This window comes from Rousettus aegyptiacus, unplaced genomic scaffold, assembly GCF_014176215.1.
Source record: "Rousettus aegyptiacus isolate mRouAeg1 unplaced genomic scaffold, mRouAeg1.p scaffold_m13_p_16, whole genome shotgun sequence".
Taxonomy (NCBI): domain Eukaryota; kingdom Metazoa; phylum Chordata; class Mammalia; order Chiroptera; family Pteropodidae; genus Rousettus; species Rousettus aegyptiacus.
Genome location: NW_023416291.1, coordinates 44189518 through 44203065, shown reverse-complemented (window position 1 = coordinate 44203065; position 13548 = coordinate 44189518). Strand labels below are relative to the sequence as shown.

General features: G+C 44.9%; 1 protein-coding gene and 1 pseudogene across 4 annotated transcripts in view; both read right to left on the bottom strand.

Annotated features, from left to right (window-relative positions):
* The window catches only part of XPO7 (exportin 7), a 78086-nt gene that overhangs the window by 5906 nt on the left and 58632 nt on the right, over window positions 1-13548 (bottom strand). For all 4 annotated transcript variants that reach the window (XM_036233943.1, XM_016141644.2, XM_016141643.2 and 1 more), the window contains exons 12-24: window positions 13074-13267; window positions 12529-12634; window positions 10339-10474; window positions 9794-9867; window positions 8569-8649; window positions 7567-7630; window positions 7069-7177; window positions 6054-6160; window positions 4031-4119; window positions 3187-3294; window positions 909-991; window positions 505-719; window positions 211-349 (exon numbers count right to left, since the gene is read on the bottom strand). In XM_036233943.1, coding sequence (XP_036089836.1) covers window positions 211-349; window positions 505-719; window positions 909-991; window positions 3187-3294; window positions 4031-4119; window positions 6054-6160; window positions 7069-7177; window positions 7567-7630; window positions 8569-8649; window positions 9794-9867; window positions 10339-10474; window positions 12529-12634; window positions 13074-13267 — 1505 coding nt within the window. The remainder of the gene's footprint in view (window positions 1-210; window positions 350-504; window positions 720-908; window positions 992-3186; window positions 3295-4030; window positions 4120-6053; window positions 6161-7068; window positions 7178-7566; window positions 7631-8568; window positions 8650-9793; window positions 9868-10338; window positions 10475-12528; window positions 12635-13073; window positions 13268-13548) is intronic.
* On the bottom strand, window positions 1741-1856 carry LOC118612729 (annotated as a pseudogene).

The window sequence follows — 13548 nt, the reverse complement described above, 5'->3', positions numbered from 1 at the left end:
GTGTGTTATTAATCGCTGTATCCTCAGTGCCTAGCACGTGCCTGGTCCTTAGGCGGGGTCAGTATTTGCTGGATGAGAATGTACCCATGATTATACACTCTGTTGGTAGGACCAGCTCCTCAAAGCAGTATCCTTTCAGATACTGGGCCAGGAGTCTCCCTTTCTGTTTAGTTACGTGGTAAAAACCAACCAACAAACCCAGGTGCTTACCAAGGGCAGTGAGTCCTTCGGATATGGAAGAGAGAATGTACATGATGACGTGAGGTTCCAGGCTCGCGATAAAGTTCATGTGGTCCTGGGTGAGGACTTCCAGCAGCGAGTAGTAAGACTGGCTGAGCTTGGGGTAGTCCTGCGGGGGAAGAGGGCGAAAGTCAGCTTCGGCACTGTCCATCCAGCACGAAGTGAGCGAGGTCTTAAATAAGACTCAGTTGGAGCTAGCTTATAGTTTTCCAGGGAAACATTCAATCATGGCCTCAGAGCCTGTCGGTGAAGCTCAAGGCTTACCAGGAGGTCGCTGTGGGGAATGGAGAGGAGCAGCTTGATGAAGGTCTGGAGAGCATTGTCCAGGGCATCGTCTCCATAGAGACGGAAGACTCCAAAGTTGACGTAACTCCCACTGAGAGCAGCCTTCAGCATAGAGAAGCAGATGGAGATGCCCTTGAGCTTCAGTGCATAGACCTGGTCCTTTGGGACCTCTCCTAGTGTCAGGATGCGATTGCCTGAGTAGACATGTGATAAATACATTCAACCACGCTGTAAGTGCCAGTTTATATGCCAGTTCAACCCTCCTCCTCCAAAGGTCCTCGGTGCCAGTGCCGTCCTGGCTCCTGCATGAAGCCCACACTGCGTAGAGTGCAGCGACAGACCGAGAATTCACTTCGAGGGGCACGTTCCCCTAAAGCACTTACCATACATTGTTATCATCTTGCTGGTTTCTCTGAAGAGTAAGATGCCATTGGGGGAAGAGACATCAAACTGGAGCCGCTGGGATCTGAGCAGAAAACACAGAAGGAGAGAAGTCAGAGGTCCGCTGCTGAGACCGCGGTACTTCAGGCTCTCATCTGGGTACCTTGGGTGATTCTTTTGGCACTAACGTGCAGAGTACTTGTCCTAATGTGAAATAACCAGGTTAATCGAAAATATAGAAATAGTGACACAGCTTTTATCTTGAAGACCCAACATGTTAAGATTCAAGTTCTGCTGCTCGAATTGAAACTATTTAAAGGAAACAAAAAAGGAGGCAGCAAATAAAACTATCCTAAAATTTTCCATTTTATTTGACGAAAGCAGAGCTTCTATCACCATCACTTCTTGGTCGTGCTGATGTGTAGCCGTCAGACATTAACGTGCATTGACCTTTACAGCTTCAGTGGCGACGGAGGGAGGGATACCACCGTACCAGAAGAGACGCCGCCGAGGGCCGGGGCGGCCACACACATCGGGCAGGGATGGGGGACGTTTTAAACCACCTGCGTTTTGAGTTCCTGATTTCTCTAGACCAGGGCACCTCTTCTTTGGTTAGCTGTACCTTTTAACGAGCTCTAGTTGTGAGGCCTCGCACCCAAGAGTCCTCGATTCCTCTTTCCTTCCCTCTCCACGCTGATTCCATCCAGATCTAGCTCTGTGATATGCCCTGAATCCACCTACTTCCTCTGTGGTCTACTCTTCCCCCTCACAGTCCCATTCTTCATGTAGTAGCCAAAAGGACATATATATTTTTAAATTATTTATTATTACTTATGCCTACAGCACCTGGTCTTCCTAGGGGGTCTCTCATCCAAGTACTAACCAGGCCCGACCCTGCTTAGCTTCCGAGATCAGACACTGGGCTTGTTCAGGGTGGCATGGCCGTAGACCATGGATTGCGGCTCCACTGGGATGTAAACCCAGGACTTCTGCATGTAAAGCAGAGTGCTAGACTGCCACACCATGGAACCATGTCCTAAAACGATACCTTTTAGTAACGTAAATGAGACCACGTTAACACCTTGCCTAGAACACTTCGGCCGCTTCCCAGCATGGTGAGAGTGAGCGCCCGCCCTCCGCTGCTGCAGCGCCATGTCCGGTCCCTCGGGCCTCTGCCCACCTGCTGACTCTGCCTGCCACGGCCGCCCCTCTCACCACGCTCCCGCCAGTGGCATTTTTCTTTCTCAAGTCCCAGCAAGCTCATCCCATATCAGGACTTTTGCAACTGTTTCCTGTTTCGAATGCTCTTTCCCCTTCTCTCTGCAGGGCCACCAGACTCGCTCCTGCCATTCGTGTCCCAGCTTAAATATCACATTCTGGGAGGCTGTCTCTGACCCTCTCCTCCTTCAATTCCCCTCTCGACTGCCTTACTTTTTTCGCAGCCCTTACCACAGTCTGAAGTGATTGTCCACACTTGTTTTACTGTCTGTCGTCTCCCCAGAATGTAACATCTAAGAGGGCAGAGGTTTGTCTAGAACAATAGCTGAGAAACTGCCTGTTTCTTAGGAGAGGCTCTCAGACATCTATTTCATAAACGAGTAACTCTTGACTATAAGCCTCATGGGAGACAACAGACTCTTTGAACGTTACCTACTCCCTCACTGAGGTAGTTTTCAAAATCACTCTCTCAGGAGTGCCGCGAGAGGCAGATACACGTACTTGAAATTCTAATGAAGTCAAAGTGCTGGACTTCTACATCCTAAATTAGTTTTCTTTTTCTCCATCCCTAAATTGTTGGGCAAATCTAAAATTTGATATTTTGGAAACTGTTTTCTTTTTAAGTAAATCTTTACTGATCTTGCTGTAATTTGCCTAACAAACACCCTGCTTAATAAAGGGTATTCTACTGCGTATTGTATCCTTTCAATTGTCTCTATGAAATCTGAAGGACATGGCATCATTACCAAATGATGACTTTTACATGTGTGGGCATGGAAATCAGAATCTTGGTTGCCAAATTCACTCCTCTTAAGAATGTGTAGCTTGAGACTCTTTTTAAAGTGACTTATTTCCTGTAAGCAGCTTTGGCTTTGTATAGCTCGGACACTTTTCTTTCAAATAAACAAAAACAAACTTTTAGAGTTTTTCAAATTTTGATAGCAGTGAACCTTATTATCTATCTTCCGCAATCTACCTAAAACACTAGATAAAGCAAATTCTCTTAGGGCTGTCTCAGATAAAAGGGCAATTATGCCCTCTGGAAATCATCCTCCTGCTTACCTATTATGAACTAATTCAGCCATCAGCTTGAGCACAGGTGTGGTACAGGCTGGATCATGGTACCATAGCTCAATTGCCCGCTGGAGAATTGGCATGTAGGATGGGTATCTGTAAATGAAAAGCTAAGGACGAATTCTAAATCCACAGAGGTACAGAATTTAAAATAACTTCTCAGCACTGGCCAGGCACAAACTGTCAAATTACAGTTTTCTAATTTCCTGTCTCTTGCTTGCTGATGGTAGAGTCTTTCTACCAGAAGGCGCTAAAGTGATTGTGTGTCCTTTGACTTCTAACAGGCGTCTTATAATACGTTATAATTTACATAACGCCTTCTTTCTGCAGAGCACAACGTATCTCATGTTGTTATTTATCCTCTTATCACTTCTATGGGACGACAGCGAAGCAGCTATTTGTCATATGACGACTGGAGAAACGAGCACTCGGATTCGAAATGATCTGTTCAGGGTCATAAAGCCAGGAAGGACAGACTTTCTCATTCCTAGTAAAGCTGTCTTTTTTTTTAGTGGGTGGAAATGCCTCTATTTTCCAAATGTAGCAAAATGTGTGTGCAACACAAACGGTTCCACAGGCGTTTACGCCTGGGACACAAAGAGAAGCTGGGAAACCACCGCGTTCGTTTCTGATCTTAATGACCAGAGCAGACAGCACTGTGTCCTCAGACCACCACGGAACGGCAGCTTATAAGACACGTGGCGGGCATTCTGGGTAACCCTTCATCTCCTCTGAAGCCTCATTTCTCCCTGCCGCCCAACCCCTCCTTCCTGATGACTCCATCACCCATTCACACTTCGGTTAAGGCTTGCTGTGACCCGTGTTAGGATACATCCATTCAAACAGCATCATGAAGCTGGTCTTGGCATTGAAGGCGAAAGCTATTCCTCTCAGGTCTCTTACTAGGCCAACTAGAGTTCGCTGTAGTAGAAGGCAAAAGTATGTTAAAATAGGAGAAAAAGCAAACCTATAACCACCCGGTGGGGACTTCACATATGTGTAATAAAACTCTTCCTCCCATTGTTCAACAAATGCTCCTTTCCAAATATTCGGAATTGATCTCTTCCATACTAGAACGACATCTTTTCATTTGGAAAGTTAGTTTCCAAATGGCTCATCTCAGAAAAAAGAGAGGCTGATAAAGTTTTAAGATATTAATGTGAGGAGTCATATGTAAAAAGTGAAAAAGAAAAAACCTTTTTAAGAGGTAGAAAAACAAGAAAAAAAAAAGTCCATACAAGAAGAGGCAGAAGAGCCACATATGCTGAAGGTCCAGCAAGATGCCTAACGACAGGAAGGCGGCGGCGGCACCGCCGGGCCTCAGAGGTGGACCCTGCCGGAGGAAGGCGATGGAGACCACACGGTGCCTGGAAATCAGATGGATGTGCTCGATCTCGGGGTTATGCAGTCTGCGCTATGCTCGTACAGAAAAAGAGACTGAAGCCAGGAGAGGGCACGGAATGTGCCTACGGTCACGCTGCTGGGTGGCGGGAGGGCCAGGGTTAGCACCAACAGCACCAGGACTCCAAATCCAATGCTCTCTTTCTCAGCAGAACTTTTACTCGTGGGCTCTGAATAGTATAAGACTGCTCTCAAAAGCTAATAATCACTAGTGGGCTCAAGGAGATATCACATTTGGGATCCTGACTCATTTGTCAAAAATGACCACATTTCCGCTAACAGCCTGCTTTAAGTAAATAGTTCTGAGTTCCCTGCTGACTTGGAGACAGAAAACTAAGAGGCTTTCTTTCTAAAGATGAAAAAGAATTTTAGTGTCGGATACAACCTTGCATTTTGGAGGGGCGCTATCCCCAACTATTTGGTGGCTCTAAGAATTCAGGCTGTGTCATTATTAACACTGCAAAAATGTCCTATAAATATTAACAGCATAGTGTCTTCTGGTTTTGGGACAGAGAGCTAGAGGTAAGGAAAGCAAGTATGCATGAAGTAAAAAGATGAGGAAAGCAAAAATCTAAAAATGACAATTCTGAGAGTCAGAAATCAATAACTAAAGGTAACTTTAAAATTCCATATATATGGAAATGCATAAGCTCTTGCAAATGACTCATGTGTCAAAGAAGAAATCTAAATGAAAATTAGAAAATACAAAGAGTTGAATGATAATAAAAATGTTACATATCAAAACTTATGGATTCTGGAAACCTGTTTCACCACAATGTGAATATACTTAATGCTACTGAACTGAACACTTAAATATGGTTAAGATGGTAACTTTTTTTTTTTTTTTAACCAGAATTAAAAAAATCCAACTTCGGGAATAATATACCTAAAGGGACATTTATCGTTTTAAATGATTACATCAAGAAAGAAGGGCTGAAAAGTTAAGTTAGAACAACAGAATAACCCCAAGGAAAATATATCGAAAATAAAGATTAAGAGCAGAGACTAACAAAATAGAAAATATAGATAAAACAGGGTTAAAACAAAGTAAAAAAATTTTTTTTTCCATTTGCAAAGACTAGTAAAACTGAGAAATCTCTGGGAAGACATCTAGAAAAAAGAGAGGCGACCCTAATAAGGACATAAAATAAAGATACAACGGAGATTAAAAGAGCAATGCGAAAACTGAAAACAACTTTGTTAATACATTTGGAAATTCGGACAAAAAAAATTCTAGGGGCTGCTTAAGAACGCACTTGATCATAAAAGCAGAGTTTACAAATCTATACTAGCTCTTCTATTTCAAAAGCCCAAAAGTCTATGGGATCACAGAAAAGGCTAAAGCAGCGGAAAGTTTCTGGGCAAGCACCATTTTCTGCACTGCTGGCTAAGCCAGGCTCCACCAGGACCTGCCCTCACCCAGAAGCTGACCAATCAGTGGGTGAAGGACTCACCTTCGCCTCTTGCTCATTGAAGCTATTCGTGCTAAACATCTGGGCTACAGCCTCAAACGCTGCTGTGAGTGGCAGCATGAATTGTTCATACTGATCTTCATCCTCTCCTGTAAGGGAAACAACCAGGGTGTGACCCCAATATACCACGTTCAAAGTTGTGTGTGCATGGAAAGGTGAGCAGATCCAAGGGTAACTCAAAGGGCTCCTTATCACCCAAACGGGTATTAGAAATTTCAAAATAAAATCTACAGAAACAATTTTTAAACTAGATAACATCTCCTCTGAAGATGTTCAAATTTTTTCGATACCGAGCTAAAATATTAGCAATTTATATGTATATAAGGTACTATGTTATGCATTTATTTTTCCTTAGGTGAGAACTACAGTCAGCTGAGAAAGGACTGAGTCTGCTACATGCAAACTAGACGAGACGTGAACTTGAATCGGGTGTGTGTGGAGGCTTTATTCATACTTTTCCAGTAATCTTTCGTAAACCTGGGTTTTATAAAGTCATTTTAGTAGGATTAAATTTAAATAGCTCAAAATTATGATGAAGCCATTCTGCTTCATTTATTAGTTCACTCCGAACTGCTAATATCGCAACCAGAGCCACACGGAGCTACGCCCTCCGGCTCACTGAACTGGGAGACCAGAAGCCGTGCTGACCGTCTCAGGTGGGCCGCACCTCTGTAGGGTGGAGGGGTTATGTGGCCAGCAAGACGCATTTAGGAAACTCAATGCCAAATTCTCTTATTTTACAGATGAGAAGTATGAACAGATTTTCAAAACCAAGGCACATTAGCTGAAAACTTTAGGCACATATTTAATTCTCTTCCAGTTACAGGGACCACGATAGTGTGACCTGTTCTTGGTGAAGTCAGACTGTTATTTTAGATAGTTTTGTTACTGTTGAAACAACAGAAAAGACCTCCCCCACATCTAATTTTCTGTCCTCAAGTAAAAATCTAGAACAGCACCAGGTTACTTCATGAGCCTCTAGGACTTGATGCAGTACCTAAATCCACCATGAGGAGACGCCCAAGTGCTGTGTAGAAGGTCGTACGACACCGCATGTCTGTCAGGTTGGACTGATTGTTAATACCCAAAAATGAAAAGTGCTCGCTCTATAGAAAAAAAGAACACACGTTAAAACGATAAAAATATGGGTTAGAGGCAGAATGCAAGCCAGTAATTTTAGAATTTCTAAGCCCTTTCAAGCTAATGGCTACATCATCATTCTTAAAGGGTATAAGGGATATCTAAAAAAATTTTTTTGGATTATTGTTATTGTTACGTATAACTAATTGATCTTAGTATGAATGAGTAGGCGACTTCATCATAACTCGGACCCTCTGGGTCCCTTAGGAGCAGCTCTGATGACAGGCAGTGTAACCTGGCAGTGTGATGGGAGAGTCAGGGGACCATGGACCTCGACTTAACCTTTGCGTGCTGAGAAAGTGTGTGGGAGGGCGGCTAGACAGGAGGAGCACGAAGAGCTGCTAAAACCACTCACCGTGTGATTGTTCAGCATGAACTGTACCGCACTAAGCTTCACTAGTTTCCTTACACTACTGTACGTGAAGGCAAAGGGAAGTGGTCAAGGAAAGCGCGATGCAAGCCAGGAATCTTTAACGCAGCACGAAACCTTCTGGGATAAGGTATAGCTTCTTCACTATGAATTCCATACCCAGGTAATCTTACTTTTCTTAACCACCTGAGAATGAACACTGCCGAAAAGGAAAAACTGTGTTCTCTTCTAAGCAGTATTTAACTGATCCATGCAAGACTATCCAGACCAAACGCCTATCTGTAAGAAAACAGATAAAAACCCAGCTGTTTCCTCCAAGAACGATGACTATCCTAGAGTAACTTTTCTCAACAGGACTTCTAAGAGAAAACTAAGCCCTAAAGCCCCGCCTAAGGCATCCACTGTGTGTGGAATTAACTTTCTCGCCTGTGCATTTAGAATAGTACTAGCTATGTACAGTCTTTGGGAGAATTGAGAAAAGTCACTTAAATATTTTTAGGGTTTACTTCTCTTACAAACCACTAGTTGTGAAAGGCTGTCTTAGAATAATTCAAACTTTAGAGCAGATCTAGTCCAAGCCAAGAGGAAGTATAGAGCCACTTTCATTGCAAAGTTTGTAATTAGGTTGCTGTTGCCAACAGGCCAACAGTTAATCAAGATGGATTTTGCCACCACCGAGGATGCTAAAATCTTGGCTACAAAAAGTGTGTACATATCGGACAGACCTAGTGGGTGTTTCTGGATCTTAGAGATAACCAGGGATAAACCTGTAGTAAGCTATTAGCTTGTGGGTTGGCCCATTTTTGGGGCGTGGCATTATTCCTGAATTCTGTGTGGGCACTGCCTTTGGCTCCTAGGAGAAGGGAAGATACTTAAGTACATATAAGCTAAATTAAAGGGGAAACAGCAGGCGGCCATGATTTCTAGGATGGTGGGAGGCACGTCGCAGCCCCTGTCGGGCACAGAAGCTGGCTTAGGAAAGGATATCCAATGGAGAGGTCGTTGAGAAGCTGTAGCGTCTTGGAGGTGATTGGCTCGCAGCGGCCCCAGTACTTCAGGTTGGTGATGCTGGAGGACAAAAAAAAAAAAAAAGGAGAAGACACTTTTGATTTGCCTGGTTTCCTCGAGGGTCAGGAGAAGAAAAGCATCCATCAAGAATCACCACACATCTGCATCACCAATTCACAGACATCACAACCACAAAAAATGGGTATAAAATCTCCGTACTTACATTTGGTTGACTAGAAAAATTAGCCTTCAGATAATCTTCACTACTTGGTTCCAAAGCTACACTGGCCCATACCCAGGCCCTTGGAATTCTGGGGCACTCCAGGGCTGATTTCTGCAGCAAGGGTAAGAGATTTCTGCGGCAGTGATAACATGCAGACGTATGCAATTCTGCACCTGCACCATCCACTGTCAGCTGCAGAATTCTAGTAGCCCTTGCTTCTGGGTTCTTGGCTGGCAGAGTCCTTTAGACCCCCTTTGCTTTTTTATATTAAATTATTAACCAGCTCACGGATATGAGTGTTTAGGATTGAGATGGCTGGAAGGAGGCAAAATGTCACTTTGCACACAGCCCTGGGTAATTTGGCTCCTAGTGTGCGCTTTGATAAATTGAACTCCTAAAAAGGGAAAAATGTAAATAAAGGGGCACAACTTAAAAAAAAAAACAACAACAGAAAAAAGGGCCAATTAGGAGCTCCAACTTTGAAGACAGGTCAAACAATAGCACTACATTTTGGAGATTAAAGACTCTCGAAGAGCGTGATGCTACTTGAAAGGAGTAAGCCTGTTTGAAAGCGGGGCTCTCCTCCTGGGAGGCACACCCAGAGGGAAGCCGTGGAAAGCGAATGCCCACTCTGGGCACCCTGGCGGCAGGGTGACTGACTGGGTGACAGGCTGAGCACCAATCACTGGGGTGGAAGGGCCATTTCACTAATGCCATGACAGGATTTCACCCATGACTCCAGAGGCTATGGATGAGATTTCACGTGAACAGAATTAAATCCTTGCCTGTAGAAGCCTGGAATGCTCTGGGGCCGGGCCATATCTCTAAGCACAGCTTGTCACACACTCAAATGCACAATTTTCTGACGCAAACGATCAATGCTGGAATACCAAGGCACTGGCAGCAAAATGCCAAGATCACATTTTACAGTTGCAACAGGATTGCAAGGGACTCTTGCTGATGGCAAGCCAGAACACTTACATTTTTCCAATGAAGACACTCAGGACCATGGTCTCGTCATTTAAGCCCAGAACTTCTGAGAGTCGGCGGTACAGCTGGCGTTGTGTTAAGGGAAGAGAAAGTAACCAGAAAATACAGATTAGAAAAATCACATCCTGGTACTGTTTTTGTCCTCATTTGGGGGTAAGATGCAGGAAGAAAATGGATAACGGTTTCTAAGTGTTGCTAAACCGTGGAGAGATGCCGACCCATCTAACCAGTGCCCTCCAACCCGGAATTTACAAAAAGGCTGCCAAAACCTCTGCTGTTCTGAACATCACTTCGGGTACAGAGACTGAGGAGTGCCAATTCTGAGGACACCAACCGATGTCCTGACTGGCCGTTTGTTAAATACATGGCATACTACAGACGTGGACCCGATTCTCCGAGGAGTCTCCCCAGATTCTACAGACTAAGGTCCTGATACGTAAACCTGGAGGCTGCATGTGACTGTCACCAGGCATTTCCCTCAATCAGCAATTCCACAAGCAGGAGGGAGAACCGATGGAGCCGACGGAGTCTGTTACCTTAGAGGATTTTTGCACCTGGTCCCCAATGTAGATCTTACGAAACTGCTCAAAAAAGCTCAGCATGGCCAGCTCTAGCTTCTCGTTGCCTGCCTGAGCCAAGCGAGAATCTGTTAGGTTCATCAGCTGGAGCACCCTAGAGGGAGAAGAGCAATGATTCTCTCAACAGCAGGATATCCCGGCCGCGCTAGAAACAGTCACCCATGTCTCTTCTCCCTCCCCTCCTATCTGAAAGGCATCCTCTGCAGGCTCTAAGCTCTGTGGAGAAAACAAAATTCTCCCGTTCTGCCCCACAGGAACCACAGCTGAGGAATGAATACGAATGACTAGTTAGGTGTTTGAAACTTCCATTCAATGAAACTGTATGCTGAAGAACTTGTAATTTGCTTAGAAAGAGTGGAAAAAATACAGACACGATAAAAATGGTCGTCCTTGATATTTCTGTGAAACCCTGAGTAAAAGCAATTTACTTTCGGAATCCCAGCTCCTCATCTGTAAAATGAAGGCGCCTAAACTAAGCCAGTGATTCTCGATCTTCTCGCAGAGCCATGAAAGGAGCGGAGACGCACGGAGGACGACGTTCACGGCTGGGGGCGCTTCCAGGGAGCAAGGGCGGATGTGCTACCCGCCGACTTCCCCCTCTTCCCCTGCACCCACCCCTCCAAACGGAAACACTGGCATGCAAGGGAGTGAGTGCTGGACGAACGAGAATAACGTTGTGACTAACGACTGAGCCATCTGACATTGTGATATTGTGACAAGAGGTAACAAACTATTTGTGACGTATCGTCAGTGAATCAGACTCAGCAGCTGTGCTGCAACGCTCAGGTTGAGGGCTGGTGTACAAGACACTGTCCAAGCTCAACGGATATCCTGACACACACAGCATCACACCAGGCTGTGGAGTCAGAGAGGTACGAGACGTCATCCTCAGTAAAGCTTCGCTCGACTCTTCGAAAAATGCCAGTGTAACATGCTGCGGAAACTTTTGTCAGGATTAAGGCACATGAGGGCAGACAGGCATCTGATGAACTAAACAAAATGGGGGTGGAAAGAGACAAACGGGGTTTTTCAGAATAAGGACTGTGGACTGAAATGTCGGGGGACCCATAAATTCCAAGGCATCATATTAAAATATGTTCGTTTCTCAGGAGGGCATGGGAAAGTTTAGAACTCTTAAGGGTAGCAGGTCTCTGAAAGGCCACAAAACCATTTTTTCACAAAAAAACTAAAACATCATTTACCCTGTCACTTGCATTCTCACATGAGGGCGCAGCGGGGTTTTCCAGAGGCTATGAGACATGTGCCAGCACGACAGACAGAATGGAGCAGCAGGTGCGAGAGCCCAGCTGACTTCTACTACCCCAGACATTAAAACAAACCCATTTTTCTCATTTTTTTTGGAAATAGTTATTTAAAAAAATATCATTTATATTGACATGTAATGGGGCTTACTGTTATTTTAAGACGAATTAATAAATGTTTTACTTTCTAATACAATAAGCACTGTATCTCACATTAAACAGGCTCTCTGAGATCCTCAATACTTTTAAGAGAGTAAATAGTCCTGATGAAAAGGTCTGAGAACTGCTGCAGGTCATTAAAAAAAAAAAAATCCCACCTTTTTATTTGTATGTTAGGTAAATATTTTTAGAAATCACTGAATGTGCATTTATAGGTTTTTAATAACATGAGAATCACCCAGATACAAAAAACTTGAAATCCTGTAGGTGGAAAAGTGTGTGTGGTCAAGAGATCTGAAAGGCTGCTGAAACTATAATTCTGTCTTTGGGGGACATTTGAAGAACCACGGTTTCCTATTAGACTTACTCTGATCTGCAAAAGCAGTCCACCTTTCCTTAACTCTGAGGTGCTGCTCTTAATCGGAATAAAAGCTACTCCACACTTTGGTTTTTCCAATTCTGTATCCATCAATTCCCTGTTAAAGTACTGCGACCGTTTTTTTGTTTTTTAGTAAGGCCTGCAGGCGGAGTTCTCACTGTACTTATAAAAGGTCTGAAGTTGGACCCGTAACAGTCCTTCATTTTCACGGGCAATCGGCTTCACGCGATCATGTCCTATCAACGGGGAGGGAAGTGCTAGCAGAAGCGGGTCGAGCTCCTGCGGTCCCAGCGGCGATGGGGGCGGCAGGGCTGCGGCGGCAGACGGGGAGCCTGTGGGGGCGCTTACCGACACACCAGCTCGCCGTCCATCGCATCCTGCTCGTCGGTGCTGGCGAAAGAGACCCGGCCGCCTATCACCGCACCGATGATGTAAACCAGCCACGTCAGCCTTCCTGCGACAGGAAGAAGACCCATTAGTGCCACCTCCAGTGATAATTTTATGAAGAAATCCCTCGCTGTGAGGTTCATTTCTTACTAGGAGCTTCCTTAATCTTCACTACGGAGAAGCCATAAAGTCCTACTTTCCCTATGGAGTATAGCTACCTCTCTGTGATGCCAAGGGGGAAATTCATTAGCTAACCAAGGTTCCCCTGTCAGACAAGGCCATTATTTTTAGAGTGTAGTGCTTTCTTAAAGTTAAACACGCCTATGGCAGATAGGATTTCAGTTACTCCTCCTAGTCCTCTGTGGCATTTAACCAATAATATTTTGTGTATGTGGAGGTAACTGATGATGGAAGTCTCCCTTTGGAGGGAAGGTGGGAACGAGGTGGCGATGAGGGGAAGGGTGCTGAGCGCCCCTCGCTGCAGGCCTGGTCCAGGGTGCACTTACCTTCCTGCACTGCGATGTCCATCGGGCTCGCGCTGGCACTCTGCAGCAGCTCCTGGTAGGACTGGGCCGACTGGTCGAACAGCTGCACGAGGAGCGCACACGTCTTCTCGTATTCACAACGTCCAATGGTAGACAGCTGGTCCAGCTGCTGCTGGACCAGACCTGCATCGTCCAGAGGATCTTCCAGTCCATCTCTGCTCCCAAGGGAAGAAAGAGGGCACCTCTCTGAAAACGTGCCTACTGATCTCACCACTGCAGCAGCTAGCTTTCTTCCTCATTTAGCCACTACTTCTGAGAGCAGAGGCCTACATCCCAACACTATTTTTAACCAAGGAAAGAATGTCAAAAAAGTTAGAAGGCAGATGTCTTCACCCTAGCATCAGTCTTCCTTAGGAACAGTCTGCTCTTTGGTGTTTAATCTTTCAATTTGGATCTCCAGTCCCTAACATCTGTCTGCCTAGATCCTGTCATACCT